At 40.3% G+C, this 23,603-nt stretch overlaps 2 protein-coding genes across 4 annotated transcripts; both read left to right on the forward strand.

The window, feature by feature from the left end:
• Window positions 1-105: 105 nt before the first annotated feature.
• On the forward strand, window positions 106-4,405 carry LOC132262652 (nuclear hormone receptor HR78). 3 transcript variants are annotated; one of them, XM_059761982.1, is made up of 6 exons: window positions 106-233; window positions 316-831; window positions 889-1,167; window positions 2,147-2,962; window positions 3,023-3,285; window positions 3,390-4,405. In XM_059761982.1, the coding sequence occupies exons 2-6, from the start codon at window positions 474-476 to the stop codon at window positions 3,408-3,410; spliced, it is 1,737 nt and encodes a 578-aa protein (XP_059617965.1). In that variant the 5' UTR covers window positions 106-233; window positions 316-473; the 3' UTR covers window positions 3,411-4,405. The 3 variants fall into 3 exon arrangements, with proteins under 3 accessions (XP_059617965.1, XP_059617964.1, XP_059617963.1); XM_059761981.1 differs by having other exon boundaries at window positions 391-831; XM_059761980.1 differs by having other exon boundaries at window positions 106-831.
• A 1,660-nt stretch (window positions 4,406-6,065) lies between these two features.
• LOC132262834 (uncharacterized) lies at window positions 6,066-8,632 on the forward strand. The gene is made up of 4 exons (XM_059762271.1): window positions 6,066-6,281; window positions 7,984-8,022; window positions 8,141-8,262; window positions 8,323-8,632. Exons 1-4 carry the CDS (start codon window positions 6,218-6,220, stop codon window positions 8,467-8,469), a joined length of 372 nt encoding a protein of 123 aa, XP_059618254.1. The 5' UTR covers window positions 6,066-6,217; the 3' UTR covers window positions 8,470-8,632.
• The last annotated feature ends 14,971 nt before the right edge of the window (window positions 8,633-23,603 follow it).

The raw sequence follows: 23,603 nt of genomic DNA on the forward strand, positions 1-23,603 counted from the left end.
GGATTGGAAAGTCAAGGTCCGCGGATCTGTCGTGGGACGCTATTTTTCCGCGATGCTCGTGACGCAATTGCGTCGCGGGTGTGGTGAGTAGATGTGTCCGAGAGTGGTGGATATGGCGGAATGTCAGTGGTGAAGTGGACTCTCTGGATTGTTGCTTTTTTCTCACCCCGTGCAGACAATTACTTAATTTGCCCCCAAAGAGCCCTCCGTCGTGCCGAATACTTAACGCCCTCGTGAGTGCCCCCTCGCCTTCGACACGTGTGCACGTTCGTGAGCTCGGAGGAGGGAATGTGTTATGATTGTGGCCTGATTTAGTTCTCATCTCTCTCTCTCTTTCGGTTCTTTTTTCTCTTCCTACCTTCCACTCACTCTTCATGTTCCATTTGCAAGAATTTTCTGACTCGTTCTGCTGGTGCATCATATATGTTGGGACTCTTTAGCCGCCGTGGGCATCGCGCTAACAGGACGGGAGGATGCAGACGTCGATAAAGCAGGAGAACCCGCAGCTCAGCCCGCTGAAGATCGTGCCGCTGAGGGCGGGCGGAAATGGCAGCGGGAATGCCTTTGAGGAGGACAGCCCCATGAAGTACGAGGAGAAGCCGCTGCTGCTCAACGTGGAGCTCTGCCTCGTGTGCGGCGACAGGGCGTCGGGGCGCCACTACGGCGCCATCAGCTGCGAGGGCTGCAAGGGCTTCTTCAAGCGCTCCATCCGGAAGCAGCTCGGCTATCAGTGTCGTGGCACGATGAACTGCGAGGTGACGAAGCACCACCGGAACCGCTGCCAGTACTGCCGCCTGCAGAAGTGCCTGGCCTGCGGCATGCGGAGCGACTGTGAGTACTCCCGACCCAGCCATCCGGGCCCCAGTGACACTGTCTCTCTCCCCGCAGCCGTGCAGCACGAGCGGAAGCCCATCCTGGACAAGAAGGAGGCCTCGGTCGCGGGCAACAGCGTGGGCGGCGGCGCAATGGGCCCCTCCATCAGTCCTGGCGACGTGGGCTCCAACAACCAGCCCACGATGAGCGGAAGCGCGCGCCCGTCGTCGTCCAGCCCCAATTATCTCTTCTTCAGGCCACCCAATGACTACAGCGAGCCCAATTTCGCCAGCATGATGTTCCCCGTTGGATTCAACTTCAATGACCTCAAGGCAACTCTTGGACAGAGAGCATGTAAGTCGCTCGAACTCATTTTCTCTTCACGCTTACGCGCCGAGCACACTCGCCGCTATACCTTGATTGGGCGATTTTATTGAGAATATCGTGCAGCGATTCTAAGCACTTCTTGCTGGACAGCTTCGCCCTTCCGATTGGAAACGAGTTGGATTCATTTGAGATGCGAATAGGGAAATGATTTTGCAATTAGGACAATTGGGAGGGAAAATGATGCACAAGTGATTTATCCGAGTGACATTTATAATATTGCTTTATGCGCCAGAGTAATTGTTAACACTAGATTAACCTTAGATTCATTAAATTCGTCATAACCAGACTGAAAGCAAGAAATTGCAGTTGAATCACTGTTAATGATAAGTTGATAATTGTGGAAATTATTAGACATGAATGTTGCACAGCAGAATGCCTACTACTGGTGAATCTAGTGTTGATAGTCTTATCGGAAACAGAAGTGCTTGTGCTAAGATAACGTATACTTAGAACCGGAGCATTTTAGAAGAATGCTTTATGCGCTTTTGGTTGAGTTTCGAGAATACAATTTCCTTGGATGACAATCCATTGATATGCCGCAGTGATAGTTCGCGATCTGAGTTGATTCTAGGGCGATAATAGCGCACGGTGTGCAATGATAAAGAGCTAGACGGTGGCGGAGAGTTATGGCTGAATCTTTCTGAGTTACGGAGAGCAGAATATGCGAGGTGTATTAGATAAGGTTGCGCGCGATGTACACAGGAATAAATTATCCAGGTGAGCGAGCCGGGGTTAGAAGTTAATTTAGAACAAATAAAAGTTGCGCTGGAGATGGAGAGGCACTGAAAATATGAAAAGTGATTAGATGATTGCGCTCTGAAGGTATTCGTAACGGTTGCACTCGGCATAATCGCTAATGTATGCGCGCAGAGGGTGCAAAAGGCGTGGATGGACTATTGGGAATGAAAGTGTGGCGAAAAACTGATGGTTTGTGTGCTCTGTGCAGTTTTGCAGCAGAGCGGTGTCTTCCAGGGCCATCCCATATCGTCGCCATCCACGAGTGGATTGCAGCAAGATGACGAGGCGTCCAATGATAACAATCCACCAAATAGTATCTTCACAACGGCAATAAACACACTGTCGAGTCTAACTGCCACCAGTTCCGCTGATTTTCTCCAGGCCGCTATTAACAAACATACAATTGCCGAGTCGCTGGAGCTCATCACGAACCTGCCGTTCGAAATGAATGCAAATGGGGCGAGAGACTTCACGAAGCACGAACCGTCAGCGGGCACGCCCGCGTCTGCGGACAACAGCAGCCCCAGCGGCGACGACAGCAGCTCGCCCACGGCCGCCGCGGTCATCAGCATCGATCCCAGCGACCTGGACCCCCTCATCCCGGAGCCGTGCGTGCCCTTCTCCCTGCAGATACCCAACGTGGTGCCGGCGTACTTAAACTTACACTATACCTGCGAGACGGGATCGCGGCTGCTGTTCTCGTCAGTGATATGGGTGAGCAAGGTGCCCGTCTTCCGCGCGCTGCCTGACGACTGCCAGGTGCAGATCCTGCGCGCGTGCTGGACCGAGCTGTTCGTCCTCGGGCTGGCCCAGTCGGCGCCGCAGCTCGCCTTTCCCACCATAGTCACATCCCTGGTCAATTGCTTCAAGGCGGCGATGGTGCAGGAGAAGCTCTCGGCGGCGCGCATCAAGCTGATGGCCGACAACATTTCAAGACTGTGTGATTTTGTACAAAACATTCAGCGAATCGGCGTGGATGACTATGAGTTTGCAGTGCTGCGCCTCCTCTTGCTCTTCAGTACAGGTGAATCTCTGAAGCCAGTGTCCTTTTGGCATGAGTGTCTCACTCTCAACTCCCTTGCAGACAACATTCGCCGGGAGCCGATGCGTCAATCAACGTCTCTGGAGGGAATTCAGGAGATCGCATGTCGCTGCCTGCGAGCCCACATCGACCAAAGTCACCATCCGTCTCAGTCGGATCGTTTCGCCAAATTGTTGCTCAAACTACCCGCTTTAAGGACGTTCAATGCGAACACAATGGAGGACCTGTTTTTCGCCAATCTAATTGGGCAAGTGCAAATTGACAATGTTATCCCCTACATTTTAAAATTGGGGGTAGCCAGTGGGGTTCGTATCATTTTTACTGCCTCTGATTTATCGCTGATTTGTGTTTTATATTAATTTCTTTTTCTCTTTTTTTTCTCCCTCCTCACCGTTGTGGCCAAATGCAGATTAAATCCGAAACAACATGATTGTTAAATTGTCTTATTTTATACAACAAGAAACATAATATTATAATAAGTATATTATTATATATTCTAATGCTATTTTATGAGAATGAGAGAATATTATTCGTAAAAAGTTCATAATAACTATGTTAACTTTTAATCAAAATTAACTTAATTCATTTTGAAAGCAATTTTCTTTTCCTTTTGATGAGTTGAAAGATTTTATATATTGTGTAAGACGATGGATAATGTATGTAAACGAGGTGTCTCTAAATTGTGCCTTTCGCGATGCAAAATTTTCAATGTTTTTACGTAATTTCTTTTTCGAAAAGAGATAAATGAGAATTAATCAAAAGAGTAGAAAACAATTATGAAATAGTATTAAAAGTGAGTATTAGATGATGAAATTTTATCCTTTCTAAGGTTAGAACAAATTTTGTAGTCTTGAGACAGGAAAATGACGTGAAATTGGCTCTGACGCATAGAATGTGACCGTTCGACTCCTGCCTGCAGTAAGAATGTTTTTTTTTTATTAAGTTATACAGATCAGTTGGAAAAGCACTTAAATCATTGGGAAAAACAAAGTGTCAGGGCCAACAGCGAAGGTTCCCTTCGCTTTTAACCCTTTATGATAAATTTAACAACTAAATTGGAGATAAAAATTAGCAATTTTGTTAACACTATTGTTGGAGAGAAAGTTCTGATTGTATGAATTTTCTTGCGTTTTATTAAGTCCCTTTGATTGAGAAAAGTAATATATTGTTTTGTTTCTTTTCTTTTCTCCTAACGGAAACAATAAAAAAAAACACAATGCTATTTTTATATTATAAAATGATTATGATAAAAAGCAGAAAATATAAATTATATGAATATTATTTACAAAACAGAAATTGTGTGGAGGGCCGCAGAGTTGCTGACACGGCGAGTTCTCGTCGGTGGATTTATTTGTGTCCACACGCGAAAGAGGCGAGCGAGAGCCAGATTAAAGTGCGCCGATGAGTGAGGTGGCCTTTATTGAGACAAGAAGAACGGCGTTTTTTCAGAGCGTAACGCGTGTGTATACTCGCTCTGGGTGCGAAGAGGTCACGCGAGGTCAGTTGGATCTCTTCCACTGGCCACTGCAGCGTTCCGGGCTCCATCTCGTGTGCCAACTGCACGCCAAGTCACCGTGACGCGGTCCGCCGGCGGGCGCACGTCGACTGGCGGCGGAGTAGGGTTCGCACCTCACCGACAGAGCCTCATTAGAGCGGCAATTCGCACTCGAATTAATCTTATTCACCTTTGCTGATGCGCCTTGCAGACAAGGTGGTTTGCACAATAGGAAAAGAGATTGAATTGAATTTCTCGACATGATTAGTTGTTCTGCCCTTGATGTACATCAAAAGATGAATAATCGAAAGACTTTTTATTGCAGCAAATGACCGGAAGTGATACACAGATTCGCAATGACTGAAATAAGTCCGCAAATGGGGGATAATGTGTCTTTTATTGCGCGATAGGGCCAGGCGATCTTGGGAGAAGATGTGGCGCGAACAGAGTGCAAGAACCGGTTCAGAGGTTGCTAGTAAAGATGAAAAAGATGTACCATTAAGTCACAGAAGTAATCATGTCTTGAGCACGTCTACCAGATTGCCTCTGTCCAGTCGCAACGCGTCATCGTGAAGAGGTGAAAAAGAAGCTATATTATAATTCACTGCAGTAGCATGAGAAAGATCAATTTACGGTGTAACCAGACTGCAAATTGATTCTTAATTGAACTCTTTAATGAATATTTTATTGTTGCGTTTTTATTATCAATATAAAATAGTAGTGTGTAATGAAAATTATGTGGGCGGGGCACTGGAGTGGGCGTGGTTTCACAAAATTGCCCCTTCACAGTCGAGCATACTGCGAAAACCTCATTCACTCTCTCTCGCTCTATTCATGTCTTAAAAGCGACATTATTTACATCATTTATTGATCACCGTGCAATTCCATCCACCTCGGAATTGCACTCGCGGTCGATGAACACAATAATCTCAACACCATCTTCATCATCATCCAACCACACTTCTGTGGACCTCCTCGTGAGTTGCCAGACACGGTGCGAATACTTAGTGACATTCACTTATTCACTTGCAATTGCGCTGGAGTGCATTAAAGGCATTAAGAAAATCCTGATTGTTTTTTGCTTAATGCAGCAAGAAGAATGCATATATTTTCAATATTGTAACTTATTTGTTTAAGACGGATAGGTTTTTATGGAATAGTTTATCATGAGAAAATACTCATTTCTATTTTTAAATGTCCACCAATCACTGGCGCGATTAATCACGTATTGTAATCATTCTTCATCTTGTCCGTATTTTGGTAAAACACCAAATTGGCACGAACAGGTTGCCAAGAAACCCTTAGCTTTTCCATCTCCATCCTATTCAGTGGTATTTGCATGTTCATCCGCCACAAATACCACTCAGAAATGGGCAATTTGCCTGTGTGTCCGTTGGGAATTCAACGAATACGGATAGTCTTTTTTCGCGGGCAACAGAATCATTACAGAGACGATCGGCTATTTGTGTGTACAAGATTACTTTTGCTCATCATATTCGTACCCTGCAATCACTAGTGATCAGCCTGAGATTCTCTGTATATGCTGGCGCGTTTTTCTCCGTTCTCGGGATGATGCGCGAGTCTATAAAGAAGCCTCCAAGTCGCTGGGCATCTTGAGTGTCCGACCGACTGGCTTCGAGAGAAGCTCGCGTAGTCGCGCAACAATAGTGCCCAACGCGAGATCAATCATCGGCAGTCTGTGATAAACACGTGGAGAAGAAAGGTGAAAGAGCCACGAAAAGATGAGAGCTTCAGTGGTCTTGGGCTATGCAGTGGCCCTAACTGTGTTACTGGTGCAAAGTAGCGGTAAGTTCGTGGCTTTCCTTGTGCGCTTATTTGATGGGCGTCTCTCAAAATCTCTTTCTCACTCAAATATCACTCCATAATAGTTTAACGGCAAAGTGAAGTTTTTGCTGGCCGACTGATTTGTGCATTGAGCCTCAAATTGAGATCTACAACTGAAGAGTGCGTGGCCAAAAAGAAGAGTTCATGGCGAAGGTGAACTGAGCAAATCAATTACAACGCGAGTGATTGCTCAGATGAGGTGCTAAATCTTCTTTTTTAACACAGCACACCATCTCATATGAAAAGAATTTGTGTCTTCTTTTTTTGTATCAGCAAAAAGCCTCATTCTTTCAGCGATCGACTGAATGTGGAATATGAAGAATCCAAATTTATGGGCCATCTCAGACTAACACTCGCAGACTCAATGGCAATTTAGCAATCGATTCCTTCGATTTTTAATCGAATTCTTATGCACAATAATTATGGCTGAGCATCTTCGATAAAACTTTCATGAAGATTGGAAAAGCATTTACAGTCATTTAAGTTAGATAATTTATTTAAATGCAAATAATCTTTGTTTTGCTAATTTCCTGTCAAATTTCCATTTATTGAGCAGATTTGATCACAAACCTTTTTTGCAAATTTACAGTAAGAACACTCAGAGACGATTTTACGCTCTCGTCTGAGATTAGATGGAATTGTTAATTTTCAAATAATCCTCACTCTGAAGACTTCCTCTTGTGTGTGGAATTAACATGGCTAATGAAAGCGAGTGATCTCATATTTTGCACGGAGTGCAAAAAAGTAACACTGCTGAGAGGCACCTCATTTGATCACGGTTACGTAGAAATCAATAAATCATTAAAATTATTTACAAACTAATGGCAATCACGGATCAAAAGTCACGATTATTCTGCAGAAGCTGATCGTGTAGATCTTGGTAATTCGCAATTTCTTGCAAATTCCTTATACACTGACTGCATACATGAGAGTCACTCTGGGAAATTAATGGTGTTTTAGTCAATAGTTTGTTAAACTCTCCAATAACCAGAGATAAATCCGGTGAAGCAAATAAATCGCTATGCCAAAGCTTGTCTTTTTGCATACACCACATTTTCAAGCGATGAGCAAAGTGGAATCGCAGAAATGCAAGAAAAAAGATTCGCATGCGAATAAGAAGGACTACAACATAAGAATCAAAGGGGCTACTCGCAGAGAATGTGTCGTTTTTGTTAGGAGAGGGAGAGAAATTTTGAGTGGGCGGAGCATCTAAATGGGCGGGGCTTTTTAGAGATGTCCAATGTTTCATTAGAACATTTCAATGAGTAAGAGAAGTTGTTAGAAAACGCTCTGTACGGCACTTCTCGACACTCACTGTCCTAATAATTCACCTGATTTACACACATATTCCAATGTGAGTAGCCTTTTACTACCTGGTTGAGAGAAGTTACCGAGAATATTCGAAGGAAGCACCTTGAGGAGCTGGAAATCATCACTTTGGTATTTCAGTAACGTTGGTTGCTTCGATGAAATAATGCGCGATGAGGTCATGGGTGTTTTTTTTCCAATTTTTCTATTGTACCCCCTCAATTATTTAATGATCCTCTCTGTGATTGTCAATGAGGTGAGCGTGTGGGAGACGAGAAGAGGGATTCGCCGATAAGCTAACAGTGGAGAATAATTGTTTTCCGCCATCACTTAAATCTTACCTTTTGCTTTGCAGACGCCGCACTAGTTTATCAGGTTCTGCCACCGCGAGAAGGTACTTTGAAATTGAAGCGCAGTTACATCAATTGATGGCATAATCTAAGCTTAATTGAGGAATGACAATTGGTGGCATGATTTGTTAAAAGCGTATGCTCGTTTTTTTCCACACTCAGGCTATGTTCCGGTGTACATTCGCTACGGTGAAACGCCACTTGACGAGATTAATCCCAACTTGGCAGATGCTTTTCATGAATACGGAATCAGTGCCCGGAAGATTAAATCTGGACTGGATGCCGTGAGTTGAGCATCTGATGGAAGAGGAAATTCTCTAAGTTCTGTCTTTTTTGTTGCACAGCAAATGATGGAAGACCAGCCACAGGAAGAGCACAGCAGCACACCTGAAGAGCCTGCAAAACCGGCCAAATCCTCTCTGCCACCCGCAGCTGAGGCTGCAAGTGAAGACAGACCACAATCGCCGGACGCGAAGAGCGACAAAGCTTAGCAGGTGACACTGAGTCGTGAGATGCAGGGAGGTAATAATAATGAAACGTAGTCTAAATGTTAGGCATAGAATTTCCATAATTCAATCTCATACACGACATTCACTTTGCGACTGTATAATTTAATTGGATACTTTATTTACAAAATAAACGATAAATCACAGACATATGACGTAAGCTTTTGAAACTACAAAGCATTTTGGACAATTAGGTATTCCTTTAAGAACTGTGCAAAGTATCACACACAGTCATTAATTTTGAATGACACCCCTTAATTTGCAACCCTTAGTTGCCACTACACGCTGCGATGCATAAATGTTTAAACACTGACAAAATTGGATTAAATTTGCATTTGTATCGATTTTATTACAATTTCACCTTCCCCGGGTGGAAATTAAACTTTTAACCCTTCCCAACAGGTCAGTTTATTGCTTACTAAAAATTCCATACCAAAGGCCCATAAATTCGAACCCCTGTACAATATTCCACAGTCCGCAACGCATTCTGCATAGAAAAAAAAAACAGATAATATTATGAAAGTGAATCCGCGCCGTGGGTAATGAGCGCAAATAAAATTAATTTAAATTATTTACATTCCAGTTAATGGCAATAAAATCAATTTGGCTGCCAAGAATGACATTTACAGTGGCGAGTCATTTTATATTTGAGCGGATGAAATTTGTGCAAATTGCACCAATAATTTACATTTCACAAGGCGCACCGCGCCCGGACTGCCAGTGGGAAAATTTATACAATTCTATGTAATCTTTGATCTATGATGCGAAGATATGTTAAGTCAGACTCTAAACACTTAAAAATATTTGCATGAAATTCTGATATGTTACGAAATATCAAAGTTTCACGCATTTTTAGTATAAAATGCCTTGATAAAATGCGTGTCATGCGGCCCTGTAATTTCGAATGCACAATTTATTTGATAGCAATTGACGAGGATACTCAGGATGTACTTTATGGCAATACATTTTTTTTCAGCCCCGGAACACCGCTGTGCATATGAGCAAATATTGCCAATTATTGGAGTGCAAAATAGTGATGCTTAACGCCAATTGTGTCAATTGCAATTCAGTGGGTATTTGTCAATATTTGCAACATTCTTCGTGTACAAAGTATTGTAAGAATTTCACGTAAAATTGGTTTTCATTCCATAAAATTCAAATAATTTTCCACATGGAATATTTATCAATACAGTGATTAATCATTCATCCGTATGTTAATTGCAATTCCCATGGCGAAGCAGTAATCTATACAGGGATTGATTAAAAAGAGCCGAGTGGGGTGGAATAATGCCCTAAATGCAGAATTCATGCTCATTCAATTAATTATTTAAGCAAATAATGTGGGCGATTGCAATGAATGAAATTTTAATACGCTCCCATTCACTTTCGTCCTGGGAAACGAAAAGGTATAATCAAGGGGGGAAATTTGATGAGCAAGTATTATCATTTTCTATTCCGCAAAATTTTGATGGATTGCTGTAAAATTTGAATTTTGTTCACACTAATGATTCTACTCTAGCCACTACTCTAGCCTAGAGCCGATGCAATTCAATCTCTATGCTGGGAAATATTTAAGACAGTGTTCTAAACATTCATGAACTCCCCGTTCGTCACCCCTCGGGTGACGAGATAAAGAAGTTTTGAGTGTTTATCTGGGGTGAGAAAGAGGCGTCTGATTAGCATTTCCAGGAGCAATTTCAGAGTGTATGACACACTTTCGAGCAAAACACACAATTTCACCCTTTCACAGGCGCTTTTTCATGAGACACGCCGCCTCATAGTGGAACAAGAGGGTGGAAAGTTTGTCTACTTGGCAGATATGTTTTTCCTCAAAAATCATGAGCGAGGGTGCAGAAAAATGGTCAACCTAGAGAGTCTTCCCCCAGTCGAGCGACTCCACATAATTAGACTCCAAAAGTCATTTTAAAGTCAATTTCGCCTCATAAATATTCAGTGTGGCCCTGCTTACTAATTAAAGTGGACCATTTGGATATACTTTGTCAAGTCCAGGACTTTTGAAGTTCTCATTTCTTCCCAGGTAATTCAGGAAGAAGCGTCAGGGATAGAAAAAAATCACTGTCAATGGTTCTTTGGTAGTTTATAGTAATGAAACTTTAAAAAACTTTAAGAACTTTCACCATTGATTTGGATAATCCCTCCCTTCTCCTGATATATGGATGGGAGAAAGCTATTTCACTGTAGGCACACATCATCAGGGAGAAAAGATTAGAGGTCTGTGTGAGTTCCTTCAAAGAGATTTCCCACCTCTCACCAATTCAGCTTCTTTGAGGAACATGTCAATTCAGCAGCCTTGCTGGGCTCCTTTACTTTCTACTTTATTCAAGTCAACATCAACAAAACTGTATGTCCTGAAAGTCGCTTGATGGATCTGAAGAGACTGTGTGCTTTTTAAAGAATCATGTAAGTACGTGTATAGATTAACAGGGTATTTTTGGGAAAGAAAATTGATTAATGTTTATCCAGACAGAAATTTATTTATCATTACTTATCTTCAAATGATAACGATAGGATAAGGAGTATTAACCTAAATAGATTTATTTCATAAATGATTTATAAAAGAGGGGAGAATGAAGTATTTCCTAGCGAGGAAATTTGCGTATGAAATTAAAGAATTAGGTTATTGAATTGTTTTATAACTGAATGCAAAAACTAATGCCGGGGGCTTTTGAGATGCATTAGAGCATTAGAAGCTTCAAATTCATCCAAATTGCTCATATGAATTCCCGCAGGTGAAAAGAAGCAACACAGGAATGCTGTGTCGCGCGCAACTTTGCCAACTACAACTATATCGAAATTAATTGAATTCCCAAAGTTTGTTCCGTCGGGAGATAGGGTGGAAAATTCCTTGGGGATGATGGCACTTGGAGTCTTGGAGCGTATTAATTATTTAACTGTTATTCGTGGGCGAAAGGACAGAGTTTGGCCTTCAAACAGCTTCTCCGGACATGCATATACTTATATGTACATCTTGCCCGTCTTGCTTGTGTACGAAAGAAGGTGGTTTGTGGGCAACTTTACTGTGAGCCTGTCCTTCATCGTGGGAGGAATTCCGGGTGGTGAGTCTCATGCCCACACCCTAAGCCACAATGGGCTTTGTTTTTGTGGTGGTATATGGGTCATTTATCTTCCATTTGAATTGGAATTCAAAGCCGGTGAAACTATGTCGTGTGCTTTGGTACACAGTTTCGGTGACACACCTTCTCCACCCGCAACCGCCAGGCATGATGATGACGATGTCCGTCAAATTTGTGTAACGATCTCCAGGGCGAAATGAGGGGGGATGATAAATGAAGACATTCCCTTGATGATGGTAAAACAACTTGTTTGGCATCTCAAACAAACATTGATAGAATACCGGGAATTCAGCCGCAATGCCACACAAATTTCCCCACATCCAACCCCCATTTCAGATCTTTCATCGCTGAAGCTTAAGCAACACATGATAAGTATATAATTTCCGCTCCTTTTGTGCGAATATTCACTTGAATCTCGAATGGGAATCAAAGGGTGTGTTATTAAATTCAGAATGAAGGAAGGAAAACCATAAAAAATTAACTCAGTGTCAAGTCTCAAACCCTTGTATTTACTCAAGCTCGCACTAAATGAAATTGGATTAAGATAAACTTCTTGGCACCTGAAAGCGTTTTCCTTCCTGCTTCATAAGATGTCAAAGTTTTCACCCTCAAGACTACAGATATCTCACTATATTCAATTAACTACGAGAGCAACTAATTAGAAGGGAGCTTATTTAAAGTAATTAAAACTTATCTCAAATGGTGATTAAAATAAACTTGGACGCGCTTGAGTTCGTGGGTAGAAAGGTCTCGAAATCACGTGCAAACGGAGAATATACAGTTTTATGAAATTATTAGGAACATTTTTCCCTCATTTTCCTCTCAAGAGTCACCCTATTTGCTCGCTTTTGAAACTTTTTTTTATAACTTTGGTGGAAATGAATGATGACGAGCACTCAACTTTGCCCACACTCCGGCAGTATTGTGCGAGGGAACGTTGTCAAATCAGCATCTCACACCGTAAATCAATGTATAAACACTAACGGTGTCGCAAGTGCAGGCCACAATATGTTGCCGAGCATAAGTCTGCATTAAGGATCTAAATTAACAGCTTTTCCACCCACGAAAGCTCAACTCGCCATCAGCTGCAAGTGTCTCAATTAGGCGGAATCAGGCCGGGCTGCTGGTGAGATGGTGTCTTGTCACCCTCTCAATCTCTGTCCCCCCGCCGCCGGCTGCCAGACGTGGTGGCGTCGCCCCCACCGTCGGGATGCTAAGCGGGATCCTGCGGGTGTATCGCAATCGCACATCATAAACACATGGTGTGACGCGTGTAATGGGTTCGTGACCTTCGTTAGTTCGTGACCGAGGGATATCTGTGCCTTCGGGGCGGCTCCGCAGGAAAATTGAATTGTAATGGAATGTGTTTGCACGGGGCTTTTGATGAGGGCAATTCCTCCGGTATGCTGATGATCTCGCTCAGACTCTGATTCCAGTCACGGCGCGTCTATTTGTCTTATTTGACTTCCGCTTAGCGGCTCCGACTGTCTTGGTGCAGTGAACGCTTCAAGTGGCGTAATTTGTTCTTGCAAATGACTTTTCAATACAGAATTAATGAGACTCAATGGCAGTACAGAATCTTGCAAATTTGTAATACATTCTTGGTACATTACAAATGCAGTGTCTCTGAGTACCATATTTTTTGCTACTCTAGTCTATATTCTTATTAAATTTATTATTGTCGCTTCCCGCAAATATTTCGTGCTTGAATCTGGAGACTATTTTCCATATATTGCATTGGTTAACTTGAGAAACTCTTTGACGGAATTGCATTCCCACTCATCAACAAACATAACACGATCTTTATAAGCTGTGAACAAAGTTGTGATGTAATTCTATGTCGTTTCAATTAATTCCACTTATTTTGGTCTATGTTGATTTACCGTAAATAAGTGATATGATGTAGGAAATAGCAGAGTTAGGCCACTTTCCCACTCAATTTAAGTGCAGTTACTGGAAAGTTTCTCAGAAGTACTAATGAATTTCTTTGAAAGAACCAAGGGAAGAACTCTTCAAGACGCACCGGAGTTATTGGCAGTTGGGTGGAGAGTGGGTGTGGGTGCGAAAACAAGTCTGACAAATTGTACCTCTAAATTGTGCAAGCGATGGAACAACTTGAACCACACCACTTCCGGTGATTACCCAAGCATGAGCACGCCCACACCCTTAAACGCTCCTGAAGCGCAATAAGATTGATTAATGAAATTCACTCCCTTTCTTGTGGTGCAAAGTTTTGGTTGTTTGCACGAGATTCCGGTGTGCAGTGCACACAGATTCACACGCTCAAGATGCCGCTCACATGATTCTGGATGATCCGAAAGAGAAAGAGAGAGAGAGTGTTAAGTCGCAATTCGGCCAGGAAACACAATGAGAGAATTATTGCCTTTGCTGACGCCGGAACAGATGGGCTTGAGTTACTGGCGGTTCGGAGCTTTGCCTATGCTTTGTGTTCGATAAAAATGTCGTTATTCTTTCCACGAGGGCTCAAGAGTGTTTGTATTTTGCAAAATTCATTGCACGCCTCTCACGGAACAATCAAATACTCTTGAAATTTATTATGAATCAGTTGGAAGGAAATTCAATTGCAGTACATAATGCTTGAGCGTGTCTCCGTAGGCCAATTTACCTTCGACTTCCCTCAGAGCATATTTGTTCCCGGTAAACAAGCGCTTGGACAGAGGGACTTTGTCTGGATGTCTTTCTGTCTGGGTCACTTAATAAACCCTACCAATGCAGGAATGGTCATTCTGTACCTTGAGGAGCAATTTTGTCAACTCCAACATAGCCATCAAGAGAGGTTCAGAGACTCTTGAAGCCATTGAAAATATTTTTATATTTCACGTGACAGGACTTGATTGTTCAAACAATATTTACTCGTCCTCCAATGATAGCCAGAAGGATTCTCTTTCGCTTATCGTGACTTCGGATGAAACACAGCCTTGAGGATTTTGTTTGGGGTTGGGACAAAAAGATTGTGTGTACCTTCCTGTCGAAACATTTCCCAGGAAATTGTCGCACCAACTTGGGTTTTCCACTCTACAGCAAGAGGAGCAAATAATGAAATTTTTATGGTCACATTCACTCATATTCCGGAAAAAATTCTCCGTTGCATCGTGAGATTTTCATTTAGTGACTCCTAAATTAATTTTTCTGTTGGCAGTGCTCTCACAAGTACGGCGATATTCTTTATTAAAGTGTAATTGAGAGTGGAAATGAGAAAAAAATAGAACTGAGGGTTGAAATAATCATCATAAAATTCTCCGAGAAATTCACATTTCCAACATTTGATTGTTATGTCGAGATAGCATGATGAGATAGTAAAGGACTGACTTTTAGGGTGTTCTTTGGCAGATTTGGTTGATTGACAAGATGAACATAAATTGAGTCCTTATGCGTTATCCTCACAATGAATAAATTGCAGCAATCTGGCATAGGAATTTTCATTCTCCCGGCGACAGTGACAAATGGATGGAAACATCCTTATTCACTGGTTCAAGTGCGGCGCTTTTCTGTGTCAAATGTTTGCACAAAGGACACAAAATCCGGGCCAATAAAAAATTTACTAAACTGAGATTTGTCCTGCAGATAAACTTTGAGAAACACTTGATATATGTTTCCACTGACCATTATGATCTCTCGAAAGCCCCCAAAAGCCCAGAAATTCCTCACATCTATGCGAGTCTTTTATGCAAATTTCATCTAAAGAGAGCTGAAAAAGGACTGTAGAATAGAGAATTACTAATCTGTCCCGCTTACACTGGATTAATTCACATACTGTTGTTTACTTGTGAAATTGTCCACTAAACAATGCATTTGAGTGGAACTAAAAGCACACAAAAGCCCGCAATGGACGCAACAAGGAGGACTGAAAGTGACTTCCAACTGTAAATAGTTTTATTAGTTGGACTCATTTGGTCCGGAGTCAATTGGGAAACTTTTCCCCACCCCCGCTCCTCGATGACCATAATATGGGAAACGATTTGGAAGTTGGGATAAGTTCTTAGCAGAGCAGATTGGTTTTTGAGTATGAATGCATTTGGGAAATTTCACTTGTCACGCCAGCAATAGTGGTAATTCCGAAATTACTCCTCCAGCTTGAGACATATTCGTGTTATGTCTCAGAATTATTTACACAGTCTAACTGGGATAAACCCAGGGAAAGTTTCCTCGTCTCGCATAATCCCCGATGAAAGCTCGAGAAGAGTGTTTAGTCCTGAATTTAATTCAAAATGCTTGTTAGATATATATATTACATTATTAGATATTCATGAATTCCATGCAGAGAGACAAACTTTGCAGAATTTCAAGTCAATTTTGAATAATTCCATGTCATGCGTTTAATGTGGAACGATATGATTGTGGATATGAAGGTAAAGCTTTCAGCAAATACAGCACAAAGACGCAGAACTTAAGCTTTTCTCGTGATATAAATTTTCATCTAGATGAATCTTCCTCTCAATGCAAGCAAAATAACGAGGAGCAAGATTTACTATTCCTGTCGTGATTGTGATTGAATTTCTTTCCTCGGCATCCTGCTTATCTCTGATGATACAAATCCACTTCATGTTTAGTAATAACACACGTCTCCTCAATGATATTCTTCCTGTTTTTCATCCTCAATCCAACTTCAGTGTGAATACACTTTTCCCACTTCTTATCTTCCTGACGAGCAAAAGGCAAATCCGCAGTGCAATATTCAATTGAAACAAATAACATGTGGCTGAGAGTCGTTCGCAAGGATGCTGACTTCCTCGGAATGAGACACTGAGGAATACACGACATTGGGTAGAGCAAAATTGATACATTATTCACTCTTGCGACTTTTATGACGCACTGTCGCTGAACTTTTCAGTTCACCGAAGTATAGAAGGCGAATTCAAGGGTTTCCACCCACTTCCACCGTATCTTCAGCATCGGTTGCAATAAAATATGAGCAAACACGCTTTTTCATGCGAAATATATCATCTGTGATTCGCTCTGAACTCACAGATTCCGTGTTTACGGAAAATGATATGATGCGAGACTTTTACTAACTTTGGACAAAAAGTCAAAATAAATTACACAGAAAATCGATGCTAACCGCGCTCGTATTTTTTTTTTTAATAATAATTAACTTAACATTCTTTTTATTCATATTGCGGAACAGTTTCCATAATGAGTTAAAATTGGGAGGTTGTTTTAAGGAGCTCTGTATAATATCTATTTCACTTTGCAAAATTAATTCTCCGTTAAAAACTTTTATGCGCAAAATTTAGATGGAAAGTGAACCAGAACAAAGTTGTTATTCTCAAGTAAATAATTTCTGCTGCATTGTCATTTTATATCTGGAGTCATACAAAGATATATAGTGAATATTTTGCACAAGAGTTCTCTAAATAGCACTGAAAGACCCGTCATAAAACTTTCAAAGTTTTATATGCAAATAAACTGTGTGTACAGAGAGCCAGAAAGAATTCATGTTTATGTGAAAGTTCACTGGGTTTTCATTGTACTTTATAGAATCTAATTTGCACAACTGAAAGCGTAAAACGCAATGAAAATATTGTTTAAAAAATATATGATGCGAGAAATTGTATTATTTTCCAGAGTTTTTGCTCTCTAAAATTGCAGATTTATAGTTTTTAACGGCCGAATTTGTGAATTTCATGGCAAAGTGTATGAAACACTTTACTTGCAATCTTACTCTCCAAATGTTTGGCCGCCGACCTCTCGAAATCACTTGTACGTGCTTATGTGTACTTAAAGTTTCTCTTCTGAATCCAATTAAGAGGGTATTATTTAAATTTGCCCTGTAAGCCGTTGAATACCGACGGCGAAACGGTGAAATTATGACGGTCTCTCATATCAGCTCTCTAGCTCTAGAGAGCGCCATAGAGGTGGAAATGGAAATTACCTGTTGCAAAATATTTTCTCACACACCCGTGTATGTAATGTTGGCGCAGCAGAGGTCTTATGCTAATAACATTAGATCCTATGCTAAGAGATGAATTCCAAAGTCATGGAGTGGGAAATTTGCTCATTAGGAGCCATTATGGAAGTTTTATTGGATGATCAGGGTATGGCAGGGAGAGATGAGTGGCGGCGAGGATAAAATTGCAAAATGCCGCTCATGCGAGGTGAATTGTGAAACGAAACTTTCGTCATTCAGTGCTGTCTTTGTGAAGCAGATAGTTGGACTTTTTCTACTTTATAAACTACTTGGACTTCAATCAGTATCAGCTCGCAGACCTCGAGTGAAAATCCATATCAGATTTTAGTCGCGTATCTCACTTCAAAAGCTCAGAGCAGCGACACAGAAAACTTCACCTGGCAACTTTACAGTGCCTGCATTGAGTGGGCGTATGAGAAAGTTGGTGCGGGAAAACTTATTTAGCCAAGGTAAAGCATTTCATTCTGGGTTGCGAGTGTGGGACCCACTTAAAATCTCAAGATATTCTCGAAAAGAACCAACGCTGGGTGAGAAAGTTTGCTGCGAATGAAAGTTGCACGAAAAATATCGGTTTATTCAGGATTTGCGCTCAAGATGGGTATAAAGTTTAAATTCTCCAACAATGATGTGCATTTTCACCGCGTCCTCAGTCTTTCCATGACGAGCGTCACCACCTTGACGCACGCTGAATGGGATCTCAGTGGAATATCCAGCCGCTGGGGAGACGTCTTCAGTTACAGCCCACGCGCAGAGAGAGAGAGAGGTGAAGGATGTGTAGGAAGAGATAGGGACGAAACGCAATTAATGGGAAGGATAATGGTGAGACTCCATTAATGGATTGCTGAAACTCAATTAATTTCTTGAAAAGGATTTTCCTTTTGAGTTTAATAAATAAAATCAAGCGTCTGCCTGTAAATAAGACAACCTGATTTTCTGGATCGGATTTCTTCTCAGTCTTCAGGCAAAGCCAAGAATGGTTTCCATAGTTTCAACTCCACTGCCTATAATGGCTAAATTTCAGTATAATTACGGATGTAAACAATATACTTCCACGTTCGAGTATCGCAACACATGTGTATATTGTTCGAAATATACATTCAAATGAACATTCTTCACAAGATTACAAGAGTTATTGGGCTATTAGTGCTACGTTGCATATGCTGGCTTTGTACAAGTTCTAAATTGTAGCCATTCTTCACAAATATGTATTATCTATATGTCCTTAATGGAAAATCCGCAAATAACTATAGTGCACATTTGCAGCAAAATTTGTTGCGGATGGGAAAGAGCACAGCAGATTTTTCAACAAAAACTGCAAAATTTAGAGAAACAATTGATTTTTACTGTGTCTGTGAATGGAATAGGAAAGAACAGATCCAAATTGCGTCTGTTGTGCTGAAAAATGCATTTGATGTGTGGCGAAAAAGCTAAATTTCCTCGAAAATTCTGCATTGTGTGAAGTAGCGAAAGCGTTTTGAGGGTGATTTGTAATTTATTTAATAAATAACGAGTCAATTATCCTCTCTTCTTCATCCATGTATTCTCACTGTGCGGAGATGCCTGGGAAGTAATTTGAGAAGTGCCAAAGGTTTCGCGCAAAATACACCCTTTCTTCTGTCCTGTCTCTTTTTTCTGACCATCCACTTCTGCCCCATTTGCCACTAATGGAACTCGAGAAGCTCTGTCTGGCGGGTGCTGTGGATGCCTGAAGAATTCAATTAGTGATGCACATTCCAATGCAATTCCGCAAACAATATACTCGTGCATGGTCGCCAAGTTGAAAGTGTGTGGCGGAAGGTGGGAAAAAGCTGCTGCTCTGCCGCATTTACGGTCCCCATGAGCTTTCACATCTGCGAGGGTTGTGGGTAAAATTGTGTGGAAAAATTGTGGCATTTCCTCAATAAATTACTTTTCTGTCTTCGCAGCTTTTGTCACACCACCCAAAGAGGATGGACAAATGGAAAATACCATTATGATTGTGTGAAGTGGCAACAGAATTGGCAATTGAATTTTTCCCTCTCGTGCTGAGATGAAATGCACATTTTTCCATCTTTCTTGTGTTACAGGAAAAGTCTCTTGTCTCGCCAAACTGCACCTCAACGTGCTAACAAATTTTCATGAACTATAGAGGTGGGATCTGAAAGCGAGTGAAACAGAAGCAGAGCTGGAAAAACTATGTCATATAAGCGGAGGAAACCCGAGAAAATACCTTACTCACAGTATGTAACTGTAATTCGTTTTACTTGGCATTGTTCGGCTATATTTAGCCGAAGACATGGAGGGGATTTGTGAAATTGTCCTCAACCGACAATGAAAAATGACCAACGAGGAAAGTTGAACTATACAATTTATTCATTGGTGTCAATTTGGTGACAAAAAGAAGGCAAAGTTTGGAAACTTTCGGAGATACCTAATGGTGTATTGACTAAGAATATTTTGAGGGATCTTCATGTCCTTAGACATAACCAGTAGTGTGGTAAACCTGCATATATAGTCATATAAATGAATTTTACAGGCATTATTTAGTAATGAAAACTTTTAATGGGATTTTCCTGTATGAAATACTCATTTGCGCTGCATAATTTCAACTTCCACTTATTGATAACTTTTGTAGACTGTTATTACAGAAAGTAATATGTGCAAAAACTCATTGATATAACATAAAATTTTAATGATCCTACGCAGAATATGATTGCAAACATATTTTTACTTATTTGGAAAATATTTTCTCAGAAATGTTTTCCAGTCCAATATCTCCACCATTTTCAGGTAAAACATCCCCTTTTAATTTTATTATACCTTTGAAATAGGAAAATCAAAGAATTCGTTATGTGGTATTTTCTCCTCGCCATGCTAAATATTTTGTCGTTGGTGCATTTAAGTTTTCAACTTGAAAAGACGGTAAAATTTTCACAGAGAATAATATATATAAAAGTGATGTCTCAAAGAGCATATTAAATTCCTTAACGTGGAATTTCTACTTGAATTTTCACCATATGTGAAATGCATATTTTCCTGATGAAACTTTCAGCATTTTCGCAGACATATACCTGTCTGTCGTTGTTGTGTTCCACTTTTTCGCGTGAGAAAAGCTACAAAAAGAAGTCATAACTCATATTTGGCTCTTTTCATGTTGCACATGAAACATCTACGAGATTCTCTTGATGATTTCAATGATTTCATACGTGTGGATTTTCTGCAATTTTCATACGGCAAAGCACACACTTCAGCAATCTCCTTTTGCACCTCGTTGTAGAAAATCTTTTCAAACGAAAAGACCTTTGGTGAGAATCAATCACATGGCACTGATTGTGAAAATTCTACATTGAATTTCTGATGAAAAGAATTATTATGTGGAAAAGAGCACGCTTAAATACTAAAATTGTTGCTTCCCATCAATATACACACCCTTCGAGGGCTTTTCCCCTCAAGAACTGTTCGACAAGGAGGACAACTGAGAATTTATGGGAAATGTTTCCTTTCCACTGCATCAATTCGCTCACTTGAAGATACAAGAGAACATCTTCCATACACATATTAATCACCCTTGTGATTCACAATGAGCCAATTGATCTCTACCAATTTGTGAAATTCCACTGCTATGCTGTGAGGATTTTCACTTCAGCTACATTGTGACTGATTTGGGCAAATTGAAGGGCTTTTCATCGTAACATCCAGGCAATATAACGTGATATGTTGGATGAGTTCGAAGTATGTAAAATATATGTATGCTTTACTCGAGGGTGTTCTTGAATAAAAATTCAGTCTAGAAGCGTGAAGGATGCGCTGTCAATTATTTATTGTTGAAGGATAACCTGATTTAAGGAAAATTTTAAGGAAATTGTGTAATCAATATCCATATTTTGGCCATAAATATTATGAATTTGACGAGCAATTGAAATTGTTTACCCAACTTCTAATTTTTTTTAGAAACAACCTTTAAAAGTGGTCCTTAAATTTGTGGTTTAAATTGTCCAGCTCTTCTGTGAAACAACATTATAGGGGCTGGAAATAGGTAGAGAATAGATTTTAATGGGAAATTTTCATGTCAATCATACCAAAATTGGGCTCTTATATCTATTTTGTTGTTCTAGTCATTATTGATGCAACAAAGGCCCTGATGGTCGATTTGGAGTATGGAGGCGATAGTCGAGAATGAAATCAACTGCATACTATTATCAATAACCATTATCCAGTTGATTGGATTTTCAAATTGGATTGTTTAATGTATTCTGTCCACTTTGTGTCAATTATTCGGCTCACATGCAACGACTCTCTGCTATTTTCCAGTCAAAATCACTTTTTCCCCAGTGCAGAGCTTTTTATCAATCAAACGGTGGCTTATAAGTGATTGGAAAATAGTTAAAATGCGAGAAAAATGGGATGATCTGAAGAAGAGGATTTCCTCCTCCAGACATTCAGTCTGGGCCAAGTGCAGAAAGTCAGACTACGGGTGGAAATTTGCACACTCATCTATTTGGGATTATCCGGGGGCGCGATGGAATTTTGAATTTTGCGAGCTCTTCCCACCCCGTGAAAGCGAGTGAGCTGACACAAAATCCTCCACATATCATGCTGAATTTATAAATTTATGTTGTAGCCCACCACACTCGCTCCGGCCACCCGGAAAGTTGGCTTATACGAGCGACAACTAAACTTTAGTATCAGACACCCACGAATGTGACGTGTGTTGGGTATTTTGTAGCCATGCAATGTACCCCCAGAGTGGTACAAAGTTGAATTTAATTTAGCCATGTGTACAGCCACTTGATGTATTTAGAAGTGTGTATGAGTTGTGAATAAAATCAGCAACATCAATCACTGTCACCACATGAAGTTATGCTTGACAGTAGTTATTGATGTATCCACTACTGAGGGAAAAGTTTGGCAAATATGAAAAATTACCGACTTTAATCACTTTTCAGCCCTCAAAAAGCTCTTACTTCTAAAAGACACTAAAATTTCAATCATCATTTAGTTTTAATTTTTTTGAAGTTCACATTCTTTATCAGATTTTTCTCACAGTGCAAGAAAAACTTCAATATTTGCCTCTTTCCTTTCGTTCCTTTATCAACCTTCAGGGCAAGTTATCTAGATATGGATGAAATTAATGCTTTCGAACTTTGTTTGGACCATGATAAAACATCAATATTCTTTTCAACTCTGTCCTATCTCGATTGATTGTGTTGATTCTCAAAGTGGCACATGAATTTATTGCTCAATAGAGAAATTACGTGAAAAACTCAAGCACAAAATTAATGATGTGTCTCATTTCTTATAAGTTGACGTGAAAATAATTTGCTCTATTAACGACTTTCTCCGCCCTGTCTCGCCCTTTAGATGAGATAATTTATGTTTTGGAAAGAAAAACGACACTTATAAAATATTGAAGTCAATTACACGAAGTTAACAGCAATAGTTCATCTCTGTCCATAAGATAACACAGTTCGTATGCATCTTTGGAAAAACAATATAATAGATTCTTGAGAACATTCACGCCCAAGTTTCAAATGTTGGATATTTTCAGCCAAGGAGGAAATAGCAAAGTCTTTAATTCACGAATGAATAACCACAAACAAAAACAATAGTATAATACAAAACAAAAGCAGAGTAAAAAGACGAAGAAAAGTGTTCCCAACTCATTCTTTTCATTTCATGTGTAAAAAACAACATTTCACTAAGTTATCACGGAAAAATGAGATGAATGTATTGTTGAGTTTATTGCGTAATTAAATGCTAAAGACAAGGATAAAGATATGAATAGCCATCGTTACGAATATCAGTGGTACAATATACTGTATCAGTGTAATAAAAGTATTAAATTTATAGCTTTCATAATAATTAAAATTTAATTTTGAGGGAGTTTCATTCAAGTGATATTCCAAATAAAGCACAGTGTTTACTGATTATGTGGTTTATGGATAACTATGGTGAAATTTGTGTAATAAAACCGCGGAATTTCCACAACAAAGGGATTTATTGACCAGAAGATTTTCATATTTTTCATGACAGATAATAAAATGTACTCAGCAAATTGTTAAATTATTTTTTAATGAAATTATTACACAATGATATAATGTTGAAATTCAATAAGA

Source organism: Phlebotomus argentipes, unplaced genomic scaffold (genome assembly GCF_947086385.1).
Source record: "Phlebotomus argentipes unplaced genomic scaffold, Phlebotomus argentipes genome assembly contig_15, whole genome shotgun sequence".
Classification (NCBI taxonomy): Eukaryota; Metazoa; Arthropoda; class Insecta; order Diptera; family Psychodidae; genus Phlebotomus; species Phlebotomus argentipes.

Excerpts from the sequence above, each read along its gene's own strand:
- LOC132262652 (XM_059761980.1), top strand. The coding sequence starts at position 474 with ATGCAGACGTCGATAAAGCAGGAGAACCCGCAGCTCAGCCCGCTGAAG. Across the intron at positions 1,168-2,146 it reads AACTCTTGGACAGAGAGCAT|TTTTGCAGCAGAGCGGTGTC; the intron begins GTAAGTCGCTCG and ends TGCTCTGTGCAG. Across the intron at positions 3,286-3,389 it reads AATTGGGGGTAGCCAGTGGG|ATTAAATCCGAAACAACATG; the intron begins GTTCGTATCATT and ends GGCCAAATGCAG.
- LOC132262834 (XM_059762271.1), top strand. The coding sequence starts at position 6,218 with ATGAGAGCTTCAGTGGTCTTGGGCTATGCAGTGGCCCTAACTGTGTTA. Across the intron at positions 8,023-8,140 it reads GGTTCTGCCACCGCGAGAAG|GCTATGTTCCGGTGTACATT; the intron begins GTACTTTGAAAT and ends TTCCACACTCAG. Across the intron at positions 8,263-8,322 it reads TTAAATCTGGACTGGATGCC|CAAATGATGGAAGACCAGCC; the intron begins GTGAGTTGAGCA and ends TTTGTTGCACAG.